The 25,178-nt window shown below is 44.3% G+C and overlaps 1 protein-coding gene across 17 annotated transcripts in view; it reads right to left on the bottom strand.

The window, feature by feature from the left end:
* The window catches only part of CEP112 (centrosomal protein 112), a 467,190-nt gene that overhangs the window by 75,138 nt on the left and 366,874 nt on the right, over nucleotides 1-25,178 (bottom strand). For 16 of the 17 annotated variants that reach the window (XM_023244533.2, XM_045044857.1, XM_045044855.1 and 13 more), the window contains one exon: nucleotides 19,556-19,645. In XM_023244533.2, the coding sequence (XP_023100301.2) occupies nucleotides 19,556-19,645 (90 nt within the window). Of the gene's footprint in view, nucleotides 1-18,971; nucleotides 19,231-19,555; nucleotides 19,646-25,178 lie in introns of all 17 variants that reach the window. The other variant, XR_006589712.1, reaches the window with a different exon arrangement.

Genomic DNA, 25,178 nt, shown 5'->3' with positions numbered 1-25,178 from the left:
TTCCACACTCCCGTACATCACCCGGCGCTCGTCACGACAAGAGCACCCCTTCATCGCCATCACCGGATGGGCTTTTTTGACCACCAGGCCAGCACTACGCAAAACCACCTTCTCCTGGTTTCTCCTTTCTCCGTCCTTCTCCTCACACAGAAATCTTGTCCCCCTCCCCAGCCCGTTCTGGTGTCCCATACTTTCACGTTTTTTTCCACCGCTTTCTCCTTGCCAAATGTCTTTTGGTAAACGTTGTGACAGGTGACCGTTTTGCGAGGTATCTTGCACTGGTCTGCCTTTAATTGAAAAATAAAGTCTGGTCTCTGATACCTGAAATTGTGACCCGTAATTTCAGTTTCCAGCAAGTCAGGAGAGCAAACATTTTGGGGAAAGGGGCAGCTGACCCTTCCTTCTTCACTGAAATCACACCACCAGCTCGACCGCTTAGTCGGAAGGCGAAATCTATTAATACTTCCTATTCCTGGGGCGCCTGGGGGGCTCAGTCAGTTAAGCGTCCGACTCTTGGTTTCTGCTCAGGTCAGGATCTCACGGTTTGTGGGATCGATCCTTGCAGTGGGTTCCGCGTTGACCGCGCAGAGCCTGCTTGGGATTGGGTCTCTCCCTCTCTCTTAGGAGAGATCGAGACCGAGCCCAGAGTCAGGCTCTGTGCCGACCGTGTGGAGCCTGCTTGGGATTCTCTTTTAAGCTTGAGAGTCTGATAGGCCACACTAAGATGCGTGTGTCATCACCACACAGACAGAAACGCAGGACAAGAGTCGGACAGAGAGGGATGCCCGCGAATAGAGATTTGTACATCGCTGCGATAAATGAGTGCTGATGCCCGTGGGGACAGGCGACGCCACTGACGAAGAGAGCATAGATAGTTGTAAGACGTAAGAAACAAAGACCAGAAAATAGAGGTTACCTACAAAAGGGGCAATTGCCAAAGACCAGAGGTCAGTAGAAGAGATGGCGAAGCAGATCTAAAAAGGAGCAGAAAAATGGGACTATGCTGGGTCAACAGGCCAATACAGCTTAACTTCAAGAATCTCTTCTACTAGCCCGTCAGCTCCTTCGATCCACTCACCTTACGCTCCAGGCTAATGGCGCCTGGCCCCGAGGAGGTGTTCAGGAAACGTTTGCCAAACGAACAGGAGCCATCGCCCGTTAGAACTAGCTTGTTTCTCCCATCGGTGAAGCATCTCTTCTTTGAGGCTTATTGATGCTTAAAAGAGAGTCTAAAACTTCCGAGTTCCGTCATTTCCAAAAAATACTCCAATGATACGTTAATGTAGTCGCATAGGTGCCATAGCTTCGTTTCCCTAACAAGCAGGTCAACTCACTGATTGGGTCTTATTACTCCAAATTGTTACAACTTTGTTGGAATTTTTAACACTCACAATTTAAATTCTCAGGGAACTCTCTACTTGCTGGCGACATCTTTGAACACACCAGTGTGAACTTTTATCACTGTTTGCCACCTGTTTCAAAACCAAATACTAAGGGGCGCCTGGGTGGCTCAGTCGGTTGAGTGTCCGACTTCGGCTCAGGTCGTGATCTCACAGATTGCGGGTTTGAGCCCCGCGTCGGGCTCTGTGCTGACAGCTCAGAGCCTGGAGCCTGCTTCGGATTCTGCGTCTCCCTCTCTCTCTCTGCCCCTCCCCCATCACACTCTCTCTCTCAAAAATAAGTAAACATTAAAGAAATGAAAAATAAATAAATAAACACCAAATACCAAAAAGTGCCAACTCTATTGCAAATCATGCCTACTTCAAGCTGCAACCAAACCTTGCCCTCCCCCAGACTTAGGTGCTCCTGGATGCCACGCGGGACGGACCACAATTAACCGCCATCACTTTCACATACGCAGGCTTCGCTAAAAAGGTCAACATATGCATAAGCCAAACTTTAGCAGTTTTAAAGGTTAATGAAAAATAAGCAGACGCTACTTCAGAATAATAAATCAGATAGCCAGCCAACTCAGTCCAAAAATTTGTGGACAGTATTCTTCATATATCCACTGATCAAGCAGTTGAATACCCACCCTCTGCCAAGCACTGTGTGGATGCTGTGGCTGGCGGGGGGGGGGGGGGGCAGGGGGGAGGGGGGAAGGGGGAGGGGAAGGTACCAAGATTAAGCTCAATGTAAATGATTGGGGAATTAAGCGCATGTTACTGTCCTTGAAAGAATGACTTACTATTATAAAGAAATGATGACTACAATAGATATATTAACATGTGAACATGTAAGGAAATGCGTACTATTATTTCTAAAGGGCAGGGCATTTCTCAGATGTCCTCTGAGGTTGTCTGGTCGTGCAGAGGAGGGTAAAACAAAGAGCAGGCAGCTGGTTAAAAAGAACGATACCGTAAAGCAGGCGGCAAAAGGGAAAACCGTGGTCAGCGGGCCAGGCGTCTGAAGGCCAGACCACAGGGAGGCATCCTAGAAAAGAGACCCCCTGACTGTGGTCTAAGGGCTCCAGAAGGGGGACTTGGGAGGGAATGTGCAGTCAGGGGAGAAGTCCCCTCAGACCGCTGAAGAGGGAGGATGCCACACCTTGGAGGTGAGGGTCTTGCACAGTGTGGAAGAGACCCCATTGGCGTCATCAGGGGGGGCCGAGTAGTCGCTTGTGGCCCACAAAAGGAGAAGGCGGAAGGCAGTGGTGTTTCTATCTCACGTACACAGGAGAACTCGGAGGCCTTCTGTGTATCTGTCTAACTGGTGCAGGTCCCAACTAATTCTGTCTTCTCCATGGTGAAAGTTGACTATGAGGCAGATGTATCTATTATACATACACACACAGACGCACAACTCAGGCATATGCATATATACACAGACGTGTGTGTGGATGTGTTCCCACTCTCATATATACTTGGCCCTTAAAGGAATCATAGCCTAATGGGAAGGACAAAACACAGACACAGGCAATTATAACGAAGGTCACGTGTCTCAACCCAGCAGAGAGTAACTATCAGAAACCCTCAGAAGCCAAAACAATTGAGTGAGACCTAGGAAGCATTCTCATTAAAAATGAGTCAAAGATGGGGCCCCCGGGGTGGCTCAGTCGGTTGAGCGTCCGACTTCGGCTCAGGTCATGATCTCGCGGTCTGTGGGTTCGAGCCCCGCGTCGGGCTCTGTGCTGACGGCTCAGAGCCTGGAGCCTGCTTCGGATTCTGCATCTCCCTCTCTCTCTGCCCCTCCCCCGCTCATGCTCAGTCTCTCTCTCTCCATCTAAAACGAAATAAACATCAAAAAGTGTTTTTTAAATGAGTCAGAGACAAGGACACGTTGCCATTGCTACTCTCCAATGCTCAACTGGAGGCCCAGCCTGTGCGATGACAAAATCAAATACAGGTGAAAGATGGAAAGGAAGACACACAATTATCTAAGGAACAATACAATCGCCTGCTTACATAAATTTCAGAAATTAACTGAAAATTCAATAGAGTTAAGGTTGACGATAGTTCTGGTTGGCTGGGTATATACAAACGGTACCTGAGAACACTTTCCTAAACGTGAGTAATTGTTTAGAGAATATACGAGGAAAATCCACGAGAGGGAAACAAAATGCCGTAACATACCTGGGGATAAATTTAACGAGAAATGTGCCACCTCCATGAAAAGATAAATTTCAACTGTACCGCAAGACACAAAAGACACAAGGAAATGCAAAGTTCCTGAATGAACAGACTTGGGACTCAAAGATGGCCATTCTTGCCAGCTTAACTTACCACCTCAGCGCAATTCGAACCAACCAATCACAGAGATTTTACAAAATGGAAATTGGCGAGATTATGTTCAGATTCACAGGAAGGTGTAATGCTGGAGCATAACTAAGGCAATTCTAAAAAGAGATCACCAGGGGAGCCTTTCCCTAGAGATAATAGGTACCATGTACCTAGCACTTTTTTACAGGTGTTGCTTGGAATAACAGACAATTCTCACCATTTGCTGAGGTGGGTACTACTATTAACCCATTTCCAAGACAGGAAAACTGAGGCATGAAAGTAAAGTAACTTGCTTGAAGTTCCAGAGCGGGTAAATGGAAATGGCGGAGCTGGGATTTGAACCCAGGCACTGTGGCTCCAGAGCTCATCCTCTTTAGCACCATAAAAATGACTCTTACTGGCACAACTAATGGATGAACAGGAAAGAATGCAGAGTCCCACACAGATTCGCGCATACGTGGAAAATGTGATTTTTGACAAAGGTAGCATTTCACACACGTGGGGGGAAGAATATCTCAGTCAATAAATGGTATCCATAACTGGCTTATCTACTTGGAAATAAAACTAATAAGGTAACATCCCCGCATTAGCTTTCTACTGTTGCTCTAACAAACTGCGATAAATTTAGCAGTTTGAAACTATGCAAATTCATTATCTCACAGTTCCATAGGTCAGAAGTCTGATGAGGCTCAGCTGGTTCCTCTGCTCTGGTATCTCAAGGCCAGAATCGTGGTGTTGGCCAAGCCTAGACTCATCTGGAGGCTCTGGGGGAGCATTTGTTTCCGAGCTCGTTCAGGGTTTGGGCAGAATTCAGTGCCTTGCAGCTGTAAAGGCTGATGTCCCCACTGCCTTGCTAGCCGTCTGCTGGGAGCCTCTCTGAGCCCCTGAAGGCCACCTATATCGCCCCCTTCAATTTTAATCAGCAGTGGTGCACTGGGTCCTTCTCACACTTCAAATCTCTCTGACCAACCGCCCCCCCCCCCCATCTCTGCCATATCTCTTCTGCCTCCAGCCAGAGATGTTCTCTACCCTTAAGTGGTCACATGTTTAGACTGGCCCTACTCCCTATTTTGAAGTCAGTGATTAGTAACTCTAACTACATTTACAAAGTTTCTTTTGCCATGTAATGTACATATTCACAGATTCCAGGGATTAGAGAATGGATCTCTTTGGGGAAACATTCTAAATATTGCAATCCTTACACCACACAGTATATAACAATAAATTTGAGGTAGAATAAAGAATTAAATGCACAAGACAAAGCTTTAAAAGTACTAGAAGAAAATCAAAGAGAATATATTTCATAATCTTGGGGTAGGGAAGACCTTCCTAGGCAAACTTAGAAACCATAAAGAAAGAATGAAAAATAACGTTCTCAAAAACTTAAAATATTGAATAAAAAATAAAAAGATAAGCAACTCAAAGAATTTGCAACTTTTTAAAAAAAAATTTTTTTTTAACGTTTATTTATTTTTGAGACAGAGAGAGACAGAGCATGAACAGGGGAGGGTCAGAGAGAGGGAGACACAGAATCCGAAACAGGCTCCAGGCTCTGAGCTGTCAGCACAGAGCCCGATGAGGGGCTCGAACTCACAGAACATGAGATCATGACCTGAGCCGAAGTCGGCCGCCCAACCGACTGAGCCACCCAGGCGCCCCTGCAACTTATTTACCAAACCACTAACATACAGAATATGTGAGCAGAGTAGAGAAACAAATCAAGAGAGCAAATCAGCACTGAATGTGATTAAACAACTCACAGAAATGCAAATACTGGGTTTCCACTTCTATAATGGACACTTAACAAAATTCTCTCCCAAGTCTGTTTCAAAATGTTAGAGAACTAACAAGGCAGGGAAGAATTATAGGACCAAGATCCTGGAAATGATAGATATCACGACAGCTTGTAAATCTGGCATTTGGGAACACTTTTACGTAGTGGCCTTTGCCAATTCTAGGCTGGTTGGTAAGAAGCTGAGAAACTAAACAGATCTTTTAACAGCCTCACAAAAAACCCCACAGAGGCACAAACTACAGTCCAGGTCTCACTAAAGGGGAGTGCCTGGTAAAATCTCATGCTTTGGGTGGATCCCAAAGGTCTACACCCTATGAGAAGGCGTGAATTGGAAAAAGACCAGCCCTCTCTAAAACTCAAGTCTCGTTTCAAATCATCTCAATCCCTGAAAATGGTTATTCAGGATACCAAGTGCTACTACCTCCCTACCCAAAAGCAAAGGTAAATTCTCCCTGGAGGAAATTATCATTGCTTGAGGCCTCAAATTATTTCTATAAAGTTCTATATAAAATATCTGGTGCCCAGTCACAAATAGCCAGGCTCACACGAAAGCAAGACAATATGACCAAAAGCCAAGAGAAACAAAAACAATAAGATCCACGTGAATTCCACATAACAATGATCAGACTTAGACTTGAAAAGAACCAAGATAAATATGTCCAACAAAATAAGAAAAACAGTTGTGAACTTCAGCACACGATAGGAAACTAAAAAGAAACTAAGTAGAAATTCTAGCTCTGGAAAATATAATAACCAAAATTAAGAATGGGCTTAACAGCAGATTAAAGAGAGTTAAGGAAAGAATCAGTGAACTAGAAGCTGGATTTAAAAAAAATCCAGAACACATACAGAATATAGGGAACAAAGTTAGAAGGTCTAATATACATATAATTATAGTCTCAAAGAGAGAAAAGAGAATTAGGCAGACATTAAAATAGAAAATCTGATACTACAAGCACAAAAGAAAATATAAACATGATTAACTGAACATCTTCCAACAAAGAAAACTCTAGGCTCCAATGGCTTCAGCTACCATTTTAAGGTTGAAATAATATCAACATTGCACAAACTCTTCCAGAAAATAGAGGACATTCTAGTTTGTTTTATGAGGCCAGAAAACTTTGATACCAAAATCTAGTAAGAATATTATAATAAAATTATAAGCTAATCTTACTCATAAACACAGATGTAAAATTCCTAAACAAAATACTGGCAAACCAAAATCCAGCAAAAGATAAAATGGGGTAAGTCATCAGGATCCAAAAGGGCTTATTCCAGAAACTCAACACAGATGATTCAATGTTAGAAAACTAATCCATAGGGGCGCCTGGGTGGCGCAGTCGGTTAAGCGTCCGACTTCAGCCAGGTCACGATCTTGCGGTCCGTGAGTTCGAGCCCCGCGTCAGGCTCTGGGCTGATGGCTCGGAGCCTGGAGCCTGTTTCCGATTCTGTGTCTTCCTCTCTCTCTGCCCCTCCCCCGTTCATGCTCTGTCTCTCTCTGTCCCAAAAATAAATAAACGTTGAAAAAAAAAAAAAGTATCCACTTATAATTTAAAAGAGAAAAAAAGAATCTTTGTGAGAATAGAAAATAACTTTCTTAATATGATAAAGGGAATCTACATAGAAGCCAATTTTATTTCTATATACCAGGAAGAAACTGTGAGAAAATAAAAAAATTTAAAAGTAATGCCGTCTTAAACAGCATAATATGTAAAATAAGTAGAAATAAATCTAACATAAGATGTGTAAGATATCTTCACATAAAATGATAAAAACTTAACAAAAATTAAAGAATGTTTAAATCAAGTGGAGGGATATACTATGTTCATGGACTGTGAGACTTACTAGAAATTGACATGTCGAGTATAAAATTTATAGAGAAATGCAAAAGGCTATGAGAACCTATCACTAAAATGCAATCTTCACAAGATCAAGGATTTTTGTTTGCTCACTGATGTCTATCAAGGCCAATGTGGGCCTGATATATAGCAGGCGCTCAGGAATATTTGTTGAATTGAATTGAAATGTTGAATGTATCACTTAGGAGTTTAGGAAGAGTTCACCCTGAACTGTCATTTAGTTACCATGGCACATTCTGATTTAGCATCTAATTTACCCTCCTCTGTTTACCAAGTCAAGCAAAACTTCAAAATCTCATGAGCTGAATGAAGCATTTGGAGTCATTCAGTCTAAGTTTCCAATTCTTGCCCATTCAGATCATGACCTGAGTTGAAGTTGGGTGCTTAACCAACTGAGCCACCCAGGCACCCCAACCCTCCTTTACTTCTTAATTAAAATTAGAAAATTTCCTGTCAGAGGGCTTTCCACGCTTACTTCTCACCTCTTCTCAATAAACCTGAGTGTAAATCTCACATACAAAGACAGAAATGGATCTTTAAATGGTGTTCTCCTTTATTATAATAACAGAAGGTCCTAGAAGCCAGCAAGATTTCCATGCCATGTCTATATGCTGAGAGCTGAGGAGGTATTAGGTTGTCTGCTTAAAAAAAGAGAGCGGGGGTGGTCAGGGGTGACCGGGTGGCTCAGTCTGTTAAGCATCCAACTCTTGATCTCAGCTCAGGTCATGATCTCACGGTTCATGTGTTCGAGCCCCATGTCAGGCTCTGCACTGACAGTGTGGAGTCTGCTTGGAATTCTCTCCCTCTCTCTCTGCCCCTACCCCATGTGTGCTCTCTCTCTGTCAAAATAGATAAGCTAAAAAAAATGTTTTTTTAAAAAGGGGTCACATTTCACAAAATTCTGATAACACCAATGGTGCTATATTCTTCATTAGTTTTAACTTCTCCATTTGATTCAAGAAGTCATTCTTTGCACTTGAACATTTTATGACAATATTTTTTTCAACTGGAACTGTTCTCTAGTTCTGTGTAGAAATCCCAAAGGTTACCTACATGTAAAGTATGTTCAAAGGGCCTTTTAAATTTCTGAATTTTCCTTTGTATAAAAATATCACCTTTCCATCCTTATTTCTAATTTAAACAGATATGCATCCGATGCCTGTAAAACAACTGTGCTCTGTTATTTGTTTGACAATAAGCAATTTCCATCGCTTCTACCTCAAAATAGTCCCTTTCAGAACAGGAATGAGATCTTTTCTGGCTGGACCAAAGCGGGAAAGGAATTGTAAATAAATGGCATCAGAATATTTGATAACTTCTCTGAATGTGACAGACACAGTAACAGTCATCAAACTTTTCTCCCTGTAACCATGCTGACTCACCGCTACCCTCTTTTACTGTCTCTGTGTTTCTCTCTTTTACTTCCTCTTTCCAGCTCTTCACTCAATTCCACGAATTCAATGCTTAGCAGCTGCCGGAAAAGTAAGCCTTCATAGGACACTGTGTCTCCTATGGAGGAGGAAAAAGGAAAATATTCTCCTTTTTCTCTTCCTGGGAGACTGTATTCCACTACCCGGGTTAATGCCTGTGATAATTCTTCTTGTCCACCCATTTAAAAAGGTGGCATAGGGGCACCTGGGTGGCTCAGTGGGTAAAGTGTCCGACTTCGGCTCAGGTTATGATCTCATGGTTCGTGAGTTTGAGCCTCGCGTCAGGCTCCATGTATGTGGATCGCTCAGAGCCTGGAGCCTGCTTCAGATTCTGTGTCACCCTGTCTCTTTGCCCTTCCCCGCTTGTGCTCTGTCTCTGACTCTCTCTCTCTTAAAAATAAATAAGCATTTTAAAAAAGCAAAAATAAATAAAAAGGTGGCATAGAAGAAAGCCTGATTTTAAGCTTTGGTTCTTGATTTTTAAAGTGCCTCGTCATTTATTGGCTTGGAGTAAATCATTTATGGAATAAAAAAATAATTTGACAAAACCCACTAAAATTAAAGCCCGAACTACCTAAAAAAAAAAAAAAAAATCAGTCCAAAAGAAGTGAGAATGTATGATCACATTACTTCATTACAGGAGTGAAAGATGAGACCCTGCCCCAGGCAGACACAGCCAGGCTTTGAAGCCAGCAGCCCCAGGTCAGAGCCCCCCCTGCAGCCCTTTGTGGCCCTCAGCCCAGTCCCCATCGTTCGCCCCTGGTGGTCACTGCCTGGACAAAGAGCCACTTCGACAATGCAGAAGGTGCTTTATGGAAAAACACCTGGAATGATGCGGTGGGCGCTTTGCTGACACTTGGATTAGATACGTCTGCAAAGCACAGGATTAAAAACACGCCTCCATTCTCCTCCCCCTTGCGTGCCCCCCTCCCAGCACAACCAGCCCAGCGAAGTTAAAAACAAAGGGAATCTCAAGAAAGCAATGAGGAAACACGGAGCACAGTCATCCCAGAGAGGCGGCTTTTTAAAAAAACGGTGTTGTGATCATGGTGCATAGTTTGTCACGGAGGTTTTGGGTACAAGTGTTGACTTGCTTTGCCGCTAAAACCTACTACGATAACGGATTTATAAGGAATATTTTGAGGAGACGTCTACTTTAATGAAAATACTCATGTCCTTGACACTGTGCTTCAAGTGTTTTTCAGAAAACAGAGGCAAGTATTCAAATAAACTCTCATTGAGAACAAGATGCGGCCAAAATTAAATGTGGTTCTGTCCCTCATAACAACACAAATTTTAGAAGGATGCATCATACCAGCTGTCTGGGAACAAATGTATTTTGTTGGCATGGGAACAAAAGAATTAGTCTGAATTTTGTAAATAAACTGTGGTTATTAAAATTACTCGAAACAAGCCAGAATAATAACCATTAAACATGAAAAGTCAATAAAAGTCTTTGAATTATATTTCTGTTGCAATTATTATTCCTGTTTTCATAATGTGCTTTGGGATAAAACATAGTTTTGAGCTGTTAGTACTTTTTAAATAGATTTCACTGCAGATGAGTTAGCCAACAGCAGCTAAGACTGGAAAGTTTAAAAAATCCATTATGGAAAACAGAAATGAAAGGCTTGGAAATCTGCAAAAGACCAATTCTTCCTTTTAACAATTGTCATGATTATTGCTTAATTGATTTTCTGTCTACATAGCGTCTTCTTCTGTAAGGCTGCCTGTTACTCTATAGATCTGTTAGTGCCTCTTGATGATGACTGAGGTGGTTTCAAGATAAGCAGTGCTACCCAATGAAGCCTTTAAATATATTGATGCTGCTTCTCCCAATATCCATGCTACTCCCAGGTAGATCACTGGGCTTTGTGGGAGGCCAATAGATTCTTTGGGAATGCAAATGGTAATAGTTGTAATGGTGGAAACATTACCGAAGGAGGTTAGGCACTTTCAGAGATGCCTCACATCACCCCAAAACCACTGATCCTAAAGGATCCGATTTTATTCTTAAACCCAGGAACCTTGGAGTGAACCCGCAGAGTGCTACGTTTGTCTGTAGAGAAAATAAGGGACTTTGTTGGCATCCTTCGTGCTTTGGCTTTCTGAGGGCGTCTTGAGAGAGACAGTCTTGCAAGGAAAACCGAGCCTGGTTCAGAGAAGAGCGGAAAGGTGGGCTGCAAGGTGTCTGCAACAACATGGATGAACCCGGAGGGCATTAGGCTAAGAGAACTCAGACGGCCTCACCCCTCTGTGGCTTTAAAACAAAGAATGGAAAAAAGGCGAACTCACGGAAACAGAGTGGGATGGGGGCTGCGAGGGGCTGGAGAGTGGGGGAGACATGGAGAAGCTGGGTAAAGGGTGGAGACGTGCAGTTATAAGATAGTTCTGGAACCTTCTGCACAGCGGGGTGACTACCGTTAATAAGACTGGCAAGTTTAAAAAATCCATTATGGAAAACAGAAATGAAAGGCTTTCATTAGAAGAATAATGAAATTTGCCAGGAGAGTAGATCTTAGGCACACGTACCACACACACACACACACACACACACACACAGATGGATAACTATGCGAGGTCCTGGAAGTGTTAATTGATTTACTTGTGGCAATCGTTTCACCACGTGTATCAAACTGTCATGTTGTGCATTTTAAATATACACAATCTCATTTGTCAATTATACCTCAATAAGGCTGGAAAAAATTACCGAGAAAAAAAAAAAGAGGAAAGGTGGGCTGTAAGGGTGGGGTGCTGGCATTTTGCCTTCTCTTGGTTTTCCCCAACGTACGACCCCTTCTGAGGGCCACAGATAAGCCAGGAGAACGCTCAATGATCCCACTCACCCCAGATGACAATTATAAAAGAATATTTATTCAAACAGAAGCCTAGACAGGAACATGTTTAGAAAGCATCTACTTCGCATATGTTTGGGGGTGCAATGCAAAAGATTTGGAATCACTACCCAAGTTCGGTGGCTTTTGGAACTCTTCATTCTGAGACTCCCTGAGGCAGGTGATGCTGCCAATCCTGTCTCCCTCTTTTCTGTCTTCCTTCCATGAATTCACCGAATACTACGTGGGCCCAGCACTGGGCTGGATGCTGACATACAAGGGTGAATGTGACATATAGTCCCAGCTCGGGGGCCTACCATCTACTAAGGGGGGTTGATGGGAAAACCTTTAATAGAGTTTCACAGAAAGTGTCAAAAGAGCACAGAAGAAAGAAGGACATGGAATGTGGGCAAAGGCGTTTTGAGGATGAGACTCAGGGCACCAAAGGGTTTACAATTCAGTTTAAGGACAAGCACTAGTGGGTGTCCAGAGATGTTAGATAGGGCCATTACCCTCAAGGAGCTTAACGTCTAGCGGGAAACTCTCTTTGGTTTTCATGACACTAAATTCTTCCACCTGTGCTCTTATCTCCCTGACCATTCATTCCTTCAAAATCCTCTTTGTATCTTCCATACTTTTTCTTGTCCATGCATCTGCCCATGGGCATCCTATCCGTCTCTCTGCCCTTCCCTCTCAGTATCACCCGCATCCTGTGGGCTTTGCTACACCCCACCCCCCGCCAAGAGGATTCAGACATGTAGGCATTCCTTTCTTGAGTTCTAGATGCAGACTTTCAACCTGGGCTCTCTCTCGTGTTGTAGTTCAGATTTTCAAGAACACGTCCCCAAGTGAACATCCCACTGCTAGCCTCTCAGACTCAACATCTAGTGGACAATACATGAGCTGATCAATGAAAAACCTTGGTATTATTCTTTCTTTTGCCCTCTCAGTCTTTGCGTTCTGTGAATTTCAAGCAGGTCTTCACATCTACTCTTTCTTTCTACTCCCTTTGATAATATCCAGTTCAAGCTCTCCTGATTTCTCTTGTCTCGTGATGCGAATTTTAGTGCGATACCCTCTGAATTCGTCTTTTGTTCCAATCTCATCTGCTGCCGCCAGATTAATCTGTCTAAAGTATCAATGCAATCATATAAGACTACCCAGTGAAAGGACAAAAATCCTCAATGGCTGACAACTGCTCTCTGACCGACTGAACTCCTTAGCCCGGCATCCAAGATTGGCCACCAACGTTCCTAACACATAATATAGTGCTTGGTAAAGAACAGATAATAACAGAGGTTTGTTCTTTTTTCCAATGGATGAAATGACTGAAGCTAACTTTGTGGTCTTATTTTCCCCTTCACTGATGCTACCCTCTGACCAAGACATTATTCGCTCTCTCCTGAACCTTCTGAGCCTCTTTTGCCTCATGTCTTCCCTCATTCTGTTCCCAAAGTCTTTCCTTCCTGTTCATGCCTTAAGCTCATGGGTCCCCTTGTACTCTATGGCTAACTAAAGCGACACACCTTTCATCTGCATTATGTTTTAGAGTTTTGAAGTACTTCTCACCCATTATCTTGTGTTGATGTTCATATCACCCCTGTGGGAAGGTATTATTACCGACCTTTTGAGAAGCCGATATCCAGAAAGTTTAAGTGATTGGCTCAAGAGCACATGACCAGGAGTGACAAGAACCAGTAGAGTTCTTGGCTCTGATCCACTGGATCCACAAGTAGGATTCCACTGGATCGTACTTGTCCTTGAAGCCTCTCCTTTCCCCCCCTCCCTGTCTTGGTAGAGATCTCTGGTACAACCTCTGCTCCCTCCCAAACACACACGATTATCTAAGACTGTCTTGTCTAGGTTTTCTCTTAAATTAATTGATGTGCCTCAACCTTAAAGTGGGCTGCTACAAAGCTGTGATTGAAATGTTAAGTGTGACCGGGTTATAGAAGTAATATGGATTATATACAATACAGTATATATTATACATGATGTAATTCATATGTATAATAGAAATATATTCGATTATTTCTTTTGTTTTTGTGCTTTTAAATAATTTTTCCATTTTTTAATTTGCATATAGCTGACACACAATGTCAGGGAATAGTTCCAGGTGTACCACATAGTGATTCGACAAACATATACATTATGCTATGTTCTTCACAAGTATAGGTACCACCTGTTACCATACAGCTTTATCATAGTATCATTTACTATATTCTTTATGCTGTGCCTTTATTCACATGACATTCATTCCATAGCTGGAAGCCTGCACCCCCCACTCCCCTTTACCCATTTTGCCCATCCCTCCATCCCCCCCTTCCTTCTGCCAAAACATTGGTTTATTCTCTGTATTTATAGGTCTGATCCTGCTTTTTGTTTATTCATTTAGTTAGTTAGTTTGTTTGTTTTAGAATCCACAGGAGTGAAATCATATGGTAATTGACTTTCTCAGTCTGACTCATCTCACTTCTAGGTCCATCCATATTGTTGCAAATGCATGATCTCATTCCTTTTTAGGGCTGTGTAATATTCCACCATGTGTATACATGTATAGAGAGAGAATTTATTATTTCCTCTCCCTGACGCACACCCTCACTCTCTCTCTCCTCTCTCTCTCTCTCATACATATGTATGCCACATTTTCCTTATCCATTCTTCCATTGATGGACACTGAGGTTGCTTCCATGTCTTGGGTATTGTAAATAATACTGCAATAAAAACAGAAGCATATATCTTTTTGAATCAGTGTTTTTGTTTTCTTTGGGTAAATACCCAGTAGTGGAATTATTGCATCATATGGTGTTTCATTTTTTAATTTTTTGAGGAACCTCCACACTGTCTTCCACAGTGGTTGTACCAACTTAGATTCCCACCAGCATGAGAATTCCTTTTTTTCCACAACCTCGCCAACACTTGTTATTTCTTGTCTTTTTGATTTCAGCCATTCTTGGAGGTATAAGGGAATATCTCGTTGTGGTTTTGATTTGCATTTCCTCGGTGATGAGTGATGTTGAACATCTTCTCATGTGTCTGAGGGCCCTCTGTGTGTCTTCTTTGGAAAAATGTCTATTCAGGTCCTCTGCCCATTTTTTAATCAGATTGCTTGGGGGGTTTTGGTGTTGAGTTGTGTAAATTCTTTCTATACTTCGGATGTTAGCCATTAGAGGACAGACCATTTGCATACCTTTTCCCATTCAGTAGGTTGAGACGGAGAGACACAGAGTGCGAGCGGAGGAGGGGCAGAAAGAGAGGGAGATGCAGAATCTGAAAAAGGCTCCAGGTTCTCAGCTGTCAGCACAGAGCCTGATGGGGCTTCAAGCATGATCATGACCCGAGTCGAAGTTGGGTGCTTAACTGACTGAGCCACCCGGGCGCCCCCGCCTTCCCTACATGTTTTAAGACCACTTATGGGCTACTTGTGACACACCAGACAAGACTAAGAGCTAAACCAGTTGGCTGCCCCAAAACGCTAGCCATAAAACCAGGGGGGGCTCTCTAGGGGCAGTCCCAGGCAACAAGATGAGGTAGGGGCCCAGGGGCTCCATGAGAAGGGGGCAGAGACACTGCTTCTTCCCTGACCTCTCAGCAAGGACCTGGTTCCCTTGAAGGCCACAGGATCCCGAAACCACTGCCCGCCTGCGGGGGGGTGGACCCTAACTTTTTTACCAGCTAAAGGTCTCCCCCCTTCCTTGTGGACAGCAGTACCAATGCGTGTTCTTTCTACATCTTGTGATTCTGAGCCTCTGTGCCATTTAGAAGAAAAAGAACCTCCTTTAAATTCCATGTCTGGAGTCCATTTTCCACCTATGTCCTCTGCTCTACATGACTATAAACTCCTTGAAGACAAGAACCATAACTTTGTTTCTCCTTAGTACCTATCACTATCCGGCACAATACATTCTGTCAAAAGAAAGAAATGTGCCAAAAAAAAAAAAAAAAAAAAAAAAAAAAAAAAAAAAAAAAAAGTATGACCCTGCAAGCGACATGCACAGCATCGTATTTTATTTATTAGATCTCGAAGGTATTGTTTTTTCCCTCACTAATTTATTTAAGATAAGCTTCTGAGAAACTCAGCGACCAACGTAATCTAAGCTACTCAGACTTTCAAAACGTAAGCTACTAGGTTCAAAGGAGGCGTCTTGTCCCATGTATGTTATCATCTGACATTGTTTAGTGCCTTTGTGATAAATGTATACTTTGTACGGTGTCAAAAATGCTAAGTAAAATGTTAGACTATTTCTTTTCTTCCCTCTCTTTTCTGTAACTTCTCAGACTGAACAATCTTGGCTCAGGCTAGCAAATTAGTCTCACTGCAAATAGTGAAATATCATTTGCTTCCAAAAATGAGATTTGGTTTTACACATACCTGAACCTAAGTGATACGTGGCACTTACTCATTTTGCATCGTGCTCAATATAATGGATAATAATATCCCAGGAGTGAGCAGCCCGTCTAACACACAGGTGGGAGCAGTCCTACCCTGGGGCCGTCACTAACATGTCAGGGAAGTCACTCTTCTTGACGACTCAGCTTCCTTAAACCATGAGGAAGTTCGCTCAGAGCTCTGATCCCCCTTCCTTGTTGCCATTATGGGACTCTTGCTCGGATCTAATCTAGAATGAGAAATTATTAACTCCTGGCATGGCTAAAAATGATGATGCTTTTTAAATTGCCTTGTTATTTATGGATTATAGGAAGCATGCTTCTACACGGCTGACTTAGAAAATTACTATTTTCTAATTTTATGTGAGTTACATTGAATGTGCACCAGGAGCAAATGAACCCCCCAGAACTACGGATGAGCAAGCCTCGTTCGGTCACTCCGCCGACCGACCTGCCCAGGGTGAGGAGAGAGGCGAGAGCACCCAGGCAAGTTGCGGAGGGGGGCAGTGCGGGGCAGCAAAATCGTACCACCCAGCAAGACCTGATGCGAAGCAGCTTTTTGTTTTTAATTAAAAACATAACTTTTAAAATGCCTCATTCAGTTTTTGTTTTTCTAGACTCAAAACACAGGAATTTTTCTTAAATGAAAAGCAGAAACAGTTTAAACTTTTTTTAAGCAAAGCAAGTTAAAAAAGGAAGCCCAGGAAATTGTCCTTTGTAATTCTGCCAGTTTCAATTTTGACTCTTTGAGCAACTAGTATCGGGATAATAATATTTGGTTGAAAAGAAAGAGAAGAAAAGTTCCAAGAAGCTGTTTTGATTATTTGATAGGCTGATGTCAGGCTGGCTACTGTTACTACAGTTGTTCTGACAGATGCATAAAGGAAAATCATACACAACAATTTCGACATCCGAAATATCCTCAGTCAGCTCATACAGGAGCAAACCCTACAAGACGTCCACGGCAATACTTCTAATTATTTTCGACAACTCCCATTAGTGTTACAGACCGAAAGGGGACAAAGGTCAAATCTGGATAAAACAAAAGTTACATTAAGTGAAATCTAGATGAACAGAACTTAATTCGTCATTATTTGCTCTCCGGTTTCGTTGAAACAGTTGGCATTTAATTCCAGCTACACCCTAGGATCTTGTGGAAAGAACTCAACTTTTTTATGGCTGCAGAGATTATGAAATATTCAGTTTTCCCCATGGGTATTTCCTGACATTTCTTTGGTAAACTGTAGCCCTCACAGAAGATATCAGGAGTTAGTGCAAGAAATAGTCTAAAAAGCTATTGTCACTGCAAAGATGAAAGCAACTTTGATGATCAAAAAGGAGTCAATAAAAAAAGACTGAAAATGGTTCCTGAATCCTTCCCTATTGTTCATCGGGGATTTCTTAATTTCCCCACTCTCGATATATTATGGAATTTTCCGTGTGAAGTTTTGCCATGAGTTACAGTGATGTCAACAAAGTTTTACCTTAAGTCATATTTTATCGCAAGTCGGAGAAGCCCAGGAGGGAGCACCATTTCCGCCTTTTAAGCAGCCGGGCTTCTAGTGACGAGTGTCCTGGACGGAGGGTGAGCTCAGCTGCTCTTCAGTGACAAGTAGACCCACACCGGCCCCACCCGGAACACTCCACTGCACAAGCGCCATCTGAGGAGGCCTCTTCGTCTGTGCCAAGTCTGTTCTCTGCCCACGGAGGGTCAAGGGCACTGGCTACTGTGCCAGGTGTCTGGAGCCGTATGTGACTGCTGTGTAGCCTTTTTATTAACTAAAAAGGAGCAAGGTTCGGAATTCTGATAAATCTGGGTTTGAACCCACCTCGACTGTTCACTAGCTGGATGAGCTTGGACGAGTTGCTCACCCTCTCGGGGTTTTAGTGTGCCATCTGTGAAACGGGGATGAAAATACTGGTCTGATATGGCTATTATGCCAAATGAACTAATATGTGTAATGTTTCTGGGACGGTGTCTGTCATCTCACAGGCCTCTGATAACGTGTAGTTACTATTAAATTTTTCACCCTAGAATTGCCCTGTGTTATAGTCCTGTTATTGACAGAATAGACTTTCTGCAAGTCATATATATCCACGTGTATCCATATATATTTACGCACATTGTATAATACATGATATACGCATATATACGCGGTATGTATGTTACACAGGACATATACTAGAGAGTAGGAAGGAGTTACAGGAGGTCAAGTCAGTTCACCAAGTTATTAATATTCAGCATCTATTAGATGCTTACATTTGCCATTTTGGGCAAACCACTATCTTCGATCCTGTTTGTAAACATCTGCAAAGATGAAAAAAGTTCAATTCTCTAAACCTAACGTTTCTACGAGACAACCAAAGTGACAAGATCTGTCAATACCTACAGCAGTTTCTGTGCATAATGGCTGGTGGCACTTAGAAGAATGTTAGCAATCCTATACCTGATGGCTGAGGACAACGCATTTATCAAAGGTTTCATTAAGACTTGTGATCTCTATCGATACATTATTGACTTTTTAAAAGTGTTTATTTACTTTTGTGCGGGGGTGGGGGGGTGGTAGTGGCAGAGATAGAGAATCCCAAGCAGGCTCCGCACTGTCAGCACAGAGCCCAACGTGGGGCTCCTTCTCACGACCCGTGAGATCATGACCTGAGCCAAAATCAAGAGTTGGACGCTTAACCGACTGAGGCACCCAGGCGCCGCGATATGTCGTTGACTTTTTAGTTTAAACCGTCAAAATTGCCACAAAGACAAATTCACTACAACCAGAAGAATTGGATGAAAATAATCCTGTCATTTGAAAACAGAATAGGTCATTAGCTATTGTCATAGCCAGAATATCGTGGTTATATTAATTTCATTAACATAATGGAAAGAGGGAGAAAAGTCAAGTTCAAAAGAAAACCTGATTTGTGAGAGTACGACAATGTCCACTTACATCAGTATGATGACATGGCAGACACGGTCAGCTGCACACTCCCCCCTTCCCGGTCCAGGTTATCCTTCCTCTCCTAGTCCCTGGCCAGCAGATGGATCCTGATGGGTCTAGGCCAGTTGGGGTTCCCTTAGTTCTCTTGCCAGGGATTGGACATGCCAGACCGAGCACGTGACCGGTTCTGGCCAATGAGACGTGAAGGGAGGTATGTGTGTCGGGGGCTGCTTCCGGGAAAGGTCGTCTTCCTCTTCAGAAGGCCTCCCTGGAAACAGACAGTCCCTTTCTGCCTCTGGACGTCGCTAGGTCTACGTGGGATGACGGCAGCTGCTGTAGCCATCTTGGATTGCTTTGGGGATGAAGCCACCATAGGAGGTAGAGCCATGAGAATGGCAGAGAAGCAGAGCCTGGCCCTACCCGCAGACTTCCGGTCTTGTGAGGTAAACAGTCCCTAAGCTGTTTATGCCAACCAAGGGTGGAGCACTTGGTTACCTGCAGCCAAAGCATCCCAGCGGACACAGGAAGTAGATGAGCTCCCAGACCCGGAGAAAGTTAGGGAGCCAACCAGCCAAGCAGAAGTAGGAGAGTACCTGTTCCTGTGACTCCAGTTCCTTGTGTTGTAGTTTCTTCTCTGCACATCGCACTTGGTTAGAGCGGTTTTCTAGTTCGTCTTGCAAAGCCTGAAACAACGTAAGATAAACACATAAACATTAAAAATGAGCATCCTTGAAAAGGAGTTTTACCACCCGAATTGGCATCAAAAAGGTCTCGGCTCTAGTCCATTACTGTTGTTCCACAGAGTTCGGGCAAACAAAACCAGACTTTTAATGTCACGCCCAGGTAGTTTTTGCTTTAGGAATCACTGGTATAACAAACTCCAAACATAAAACAGACACATTAGGGACGCCTGGGTGGCTCAGTCGGTTGAGCGTGCAACTTCGGCTCAGGTCATGATCTCACAGTCCGTGAGTTTGAGCCCCGCGTCAGTCTCTGTGCTGACGGCTCAGAGCCTGGAGCCTGCTTCAGATTCTGTGTCTCCCTCTCTCTCTGCCCCTCCCCCGCTCATGCTCTGTCTCTCTCTGTCAAAAATAAATAAACATTAAAAAAAGAAAACAAAACAGACACATTAGCAGGTGCCAATTCATTTAATAAAAATGGCTCTTACATTCCCAGCATAGAACCAAAGTGTGCAATAAAGCTTAAAGCTATTGCTAATTAAAGTGGCTCTATCAGTGCACCTTCAAGGAACGCTGAGCTCTGAAAAGTATGGTGACAGCTAGGAACAGTAATGTTGGACCAACATGATGGTCTTCCAAATGATACTAATAGTAACCTCCAAGGAATTTCTTTTTTTCTTTAACAGTTAATTTTTTACTTATTTTTGAGATAGAGAGACACAGTGTGATAGGAAAGGGGCAGAGAGAGAGAGGGAGACAGAATCCGAAGCAGGCTCCAGGCTCTGGGCTGTCCGCACAGAGCCCGACGTGGGGCTGGAACTCACGAACTGTGAGATCGTGACCCGAGCCGAAGTCGGACACTTAGCCGACGGAGCCACCCAGGTGCCCCAAGGAATTTCTTTTTTTAAGTCATTAAGGATGGTGTGGAATTCGCGGAACCTGTCAGAAGTGTTCAGAGAGGAGCCCTTTCAGTTGCCAAGTGGCTGATGGAAACAGAATTCAGGTTAACATGGGGAATTTAGAAACCATAAGATGAGTAATCGTCATTGCATCAATGACTATTTTAAGTAAAGAGGTGAATTAGAGAAGAAACAGAACACGTTCAAACAATATGCCATAATTATGGATATAATATATAAAAGTTACGGTGAGCAAAACACATGGCCTAGTAATTGCAAAGATGCCAAAAAAGGTCTTAAAGTAAAATTCATTCAGCGAAGACAACTGACCTTCTGTTATATGTCAAGAACTGTGATAGGTATTCTCAATAGAACAGTAAAAGAAAACAGACCAAAAAAAAAAAAATCCCTCTCATGAAGCTTATATTATGTTGGGGGGTAAGACAATAAGGATACAATACGTGTAATATACCAGTGATAAGTGCAGAAGAGAAATAAAGCAGGGGTAGGAGGATATTCTGGAGTGGGGCTGGGAAAGATGTTGCGATTTTTAAAGATATTTATTTTGAGAGAGAGCGAGTGGGAGCGAGCAGGGGAGGGTCAGAGAGAGGGAGAGAGAGAATCCCAAGCAGGTTCCGCACCATCAGCGCACAGCCCAACGTGGGGCTCAATCCCACCAACCGCGAGATCATGACCCGAGCCGACATCAAGAGTCGAATGCTTAACTGAGAAGATGACTGACCTCGAAGATGGTGCAGATGGCCCAAGAAAACGTGAGCAAAGACCTGAAGGAGGAGAGCAAGTCATATGACTATCTGCAGGAAAAAACTGCCCAGCCGGGGATACTGTATGTGCAAAGGCCCTGGTGTGGCATGTTTGAGGGAACTCCAAGAGCCAGTGTGGAGAGTGAGCACAGGGGGAGCCACAACGTCAGGGACGTCACAGGTGCCCAGTTGCATCAGGTCACGCAGAGCCTCAGGGGGCAGCGAAGAACTGCAGATTTTCTTCAGAGACAGAAGGAAAGCTACCGCAGGGCTGCGGGCAAGTGCTGCTCTGGCTGCTGCGAAGAATAGTTGGAAGAAGGGTGAGGGCAGGAGCAGGGAGGCCGGGGAGAGGCCACTGAAACATACTGGGGAAGGGCGACGCGGAACTGGACCAGGGTGGTGGCTGGTAGCAGCTGGGGGTGAGGGACGCGTCGGATCCCTGATACATTTGAAGACAGAGTGACAGCCCCAAGGGGTGGATGCATAGCATGAAAATAAAAAGCCCCCCAGGATTCTGGGTGGAGCAGATAGAAGAATGCAGCTGGGGAAGCTAAGGGAGGGATGGGGGAACCTAGGATACGTTAAGTCAGGAACGCCCACTACACATCCAAGCAAAGACGCTGGGTTGCAGCTTGATGTAAGAGTCTGAAGTCCAGGGAGAATGTCTAAGTCGGTGTCCATTAGGAATTCTTCCAACGCGGGGTGCCTGGCTGGCTCAGTCGGTTAAGCGTCAGACTTCGGCTCAGGTCATGATCTCGCGGTCTGTGAGTTCGAGTCCCGCGTCGGGCTCTGCGCCGACAGCTCGGAGCCTGGAGCCTGCTTCAGATTCTGTGTCGCTGTCTCTTTCTGCCTCTCCCCTGCTCATGCTCTGTCTCTCTCTCAAAAATAAATAAACATTAACAAAAATAAAAATAAAGAATTCCTTCAGTGCAATGCCCGTGTTTTCTATTTACCGATCTACGCAGTGGTTCTTCACCTTTTCTGGGGTTCTAGATGCAGCCAACCAGCATCTGACGCATGTTATGTGCTCACTCCGCAACATGGAAAAAGTACACTTATGATTTTGCCTCTGATTTCAGGAAGTCCGCATACTGCCTGAAGCCCATCCACGGATGAACCCCAGGCTAAGAACCTCTAGCTTAAAAAGTGAAATGATTGGAGGGTGAGGCGAAAAGCTTTGGGGGCTCTTTGATGTTATACTTGACTATTAAATTCACAATTCAGCCACGTCTGCCAATGAGCTTGAAACGATTCTTGTTTATAATTCTGTGACTGTGGTCTCTGCATGCAATTGTTCCTAAGTTGGTTGATCAAGTGGCATTTGTTTTTCCTTTGGTAGTTACCAATAAATAGGATCTCGTCAGCTTCGCTTCTGGCATAACTGGGGAGAGTAATGATTACTGTATTAGGAAGAATGCTGGCACGTTTTTCTGTTCCCAGTGTCTCCTGCTCTCCCATTCACCCTCACCCTGCTGTCAGAGTGATCTTTTTAAGCCGAAATCTAATTATGTCAGTCCCCCCGCTGAAATGCTTCCACAATACTCCAGCATCCCCGAGAAACAGCTCACGCTCCTGAGCATGGCACTCGGGGATCTGGGTCTTCTGGCTCTGGCCAGGCTGAGCCCCATGACGCCTCAGTGTCAATAACAACAGGGACTATCACTGACTCCGTGGGTTTTATTTTTAGCCCTCACTGCAATCCCGGACAGCAGGTATTCCTTCACGTTTCTCAGAGAACGCAAAATTGAGGCTCCGTGAGGTTAAACGGCCCGCTCGGGTCTCTGTGGCCAGTACGAAGGAAACCGGACTGGCATGCTAAAACACGGACTCATTTCCAGTCCTATACATTTGGCTACGGGCGCTGCCTCTTTCTCCCTCTGTACCTGCTTTCCTATTCCTTTGCCTGGACGCTGTCCCACCTGCTCTGCTTGATGGTATCCATCCTGAGAGCAAAGTACGGAGGCCTCTGGGCTTTTATCCATCCAGCGTTCAAGGGAATCAGGGCCTGGGTCTGTGCGAGACAGCGACGGACGCTCAGGGCTCTCTCCTCTTCGGGTCCGGAGGCCTAATGCCAAGCCAGCTCGACGCCTGGCACACGCCTGACACCGGATTCACGTTTGAGGAAGGAGCTAATAAATATTTGAACTACACTCCCCGAGGAGATGTACTTCAATCATCAGGGCTTCCAAATGTCCTTAATACAGCACATTAAACTAAAGGTTATCATGTTTCTGGAAATACAGGATATACAACTATACCTTCCAAATACCTATATCTAGACACGTGTCATATATGCACATATATGATATTACCGTCCTTTGTGATAATACATTGTCTGGTGTCTGACACATTCAAGAATACAACACGCCCTTGATTTTTTCCTTTAGTTTTTCTTTTTATTTCACAGAACAAAAAAACAAATAAATAAAGGAGATGTACACCTCTCTTGTCTTACACAAAAAATTGCTCCCCGCCTCCTGCGTCGGCTCCCTCCTCCTCCACCAGCGGACCCTGGGCATGGCCACGCGCAGTGTCTCCCCCCACCTCACCCCCCACACCCCAATCTCCTCTCCGCCCTCTCGATGCCGCATCACACCTGCCAGCTGCCCCCACCATGCTCCTCCGTCCGTGTCCATCACAGTCCCTGGTTCCCTCCCAAACGCCAAAGCCAGAAGCCAATTTTCTCCCTCGCTCCATGGCCACATTTGGTGCTGCTTGTGTCCCAATGTCTTTGCCCTTGAGCTGTGAGGAACTCATTCTGCAGGGTGAAGCTGGGGGCCAGGTAAGGAGGCCGCTGCAAAAGTGCCGGCCAGGCACGCGAGGGCTTGAAAGAGGGCAGCGGGCACAGGGATGGGGGTGGGGTGGTAGAGTCACGAATGGGGCATCCAGGGAAGGGGGAGCTCCGAGATACCGCAAGGCCTTGACACTGAACGGCCACAGGACACAATGCCATGAGCTACCGAAGGGACAAGAAGCAAGGCGGGGCGGTAGGGGCAGGATGGTTTTCTGCAAGTTGAGTTTAAGGCGCTGGCGGGACTTCTGAGGGGACCGGTCACGCTGGGAGGGGGTTCTGAGCAGGGGAGAGGGGTCTCAGACCAGGTGCAGATGGCACACTTCCTTGGGGAAGAAAGTAGAAGAAGCTTTTGCAAACCTGACTACTGGGTGCCAGCCACACGTCAGAGCAGGCAGAGGGAGAGGGGGCAGGGGCGCCGGTAAGAACTCGGGGCTCAGGAGGCAGCCGAGAAGCCAGTATCCCAGGTGTGTGGCCGAAAGCATTTCTAACCGGACAGGTAACAGAATTAGCTCTGATGCGTTCTCCACACTTGACGCGGCAGGAAGTCCAAGTCGGCCATATTTTATCAATGTTATCAAAATAGAAGCGAAATTACATTTGCTTTTCAAAACGGGACCCCTTTTCAAACGTGCTCACGGTTTAAAGATGTAAGACGTGATCTTTTTAAGGTTAATCGGAGAAAGCGGTCATGTCCAGAAATTACTTTTATTATCTGCTAAAAAATCAGTTTCAGAAATTGAAAAGTAACCGAATAATATACCACTTTCCAAAAAAGTTAAATGTACTAGATGAAAGGAAAACGGCCGTTTGCATTGGCAGCCGTTCCTGGTCTCATATTCTAAAAAATTATTAGGCCATTAGAGTTCCAACCTCAGAACCTGACACAAGGACTGTGCAGGAGTGGCCACAATTACTCACTAAGAACGAGCAAGAACATTCTTGCAAGTTGTGGCTTCTTTACTCAAAAGCCTTCAGATCTGACATACACACACACACAAAAATCACAACTTGGAGTTTATTTCTGAAAAAAAGCCCATGATAATGAAAGAACAGAATGTCCAACATGGGGTCACAAATTT

Source organism: Felis catus, chromosome E1, assembly GCF_018350175.1.
Source record: "Felis catus isolate Fca126 chromosome E1, F.catus_Fca126_mat1.0, whole genome shotgun sequence".
NCBI classification, from domain to species: Eukaryota; Metazoa; Chordata; class Mammalia; order Carnivora; family Felidae; genus Felis; species Felis catus.
Note: the sequence above shows the minus strand (reverse complement) of the source record. Positions and strands in the feature narration are given on the sequence as shown.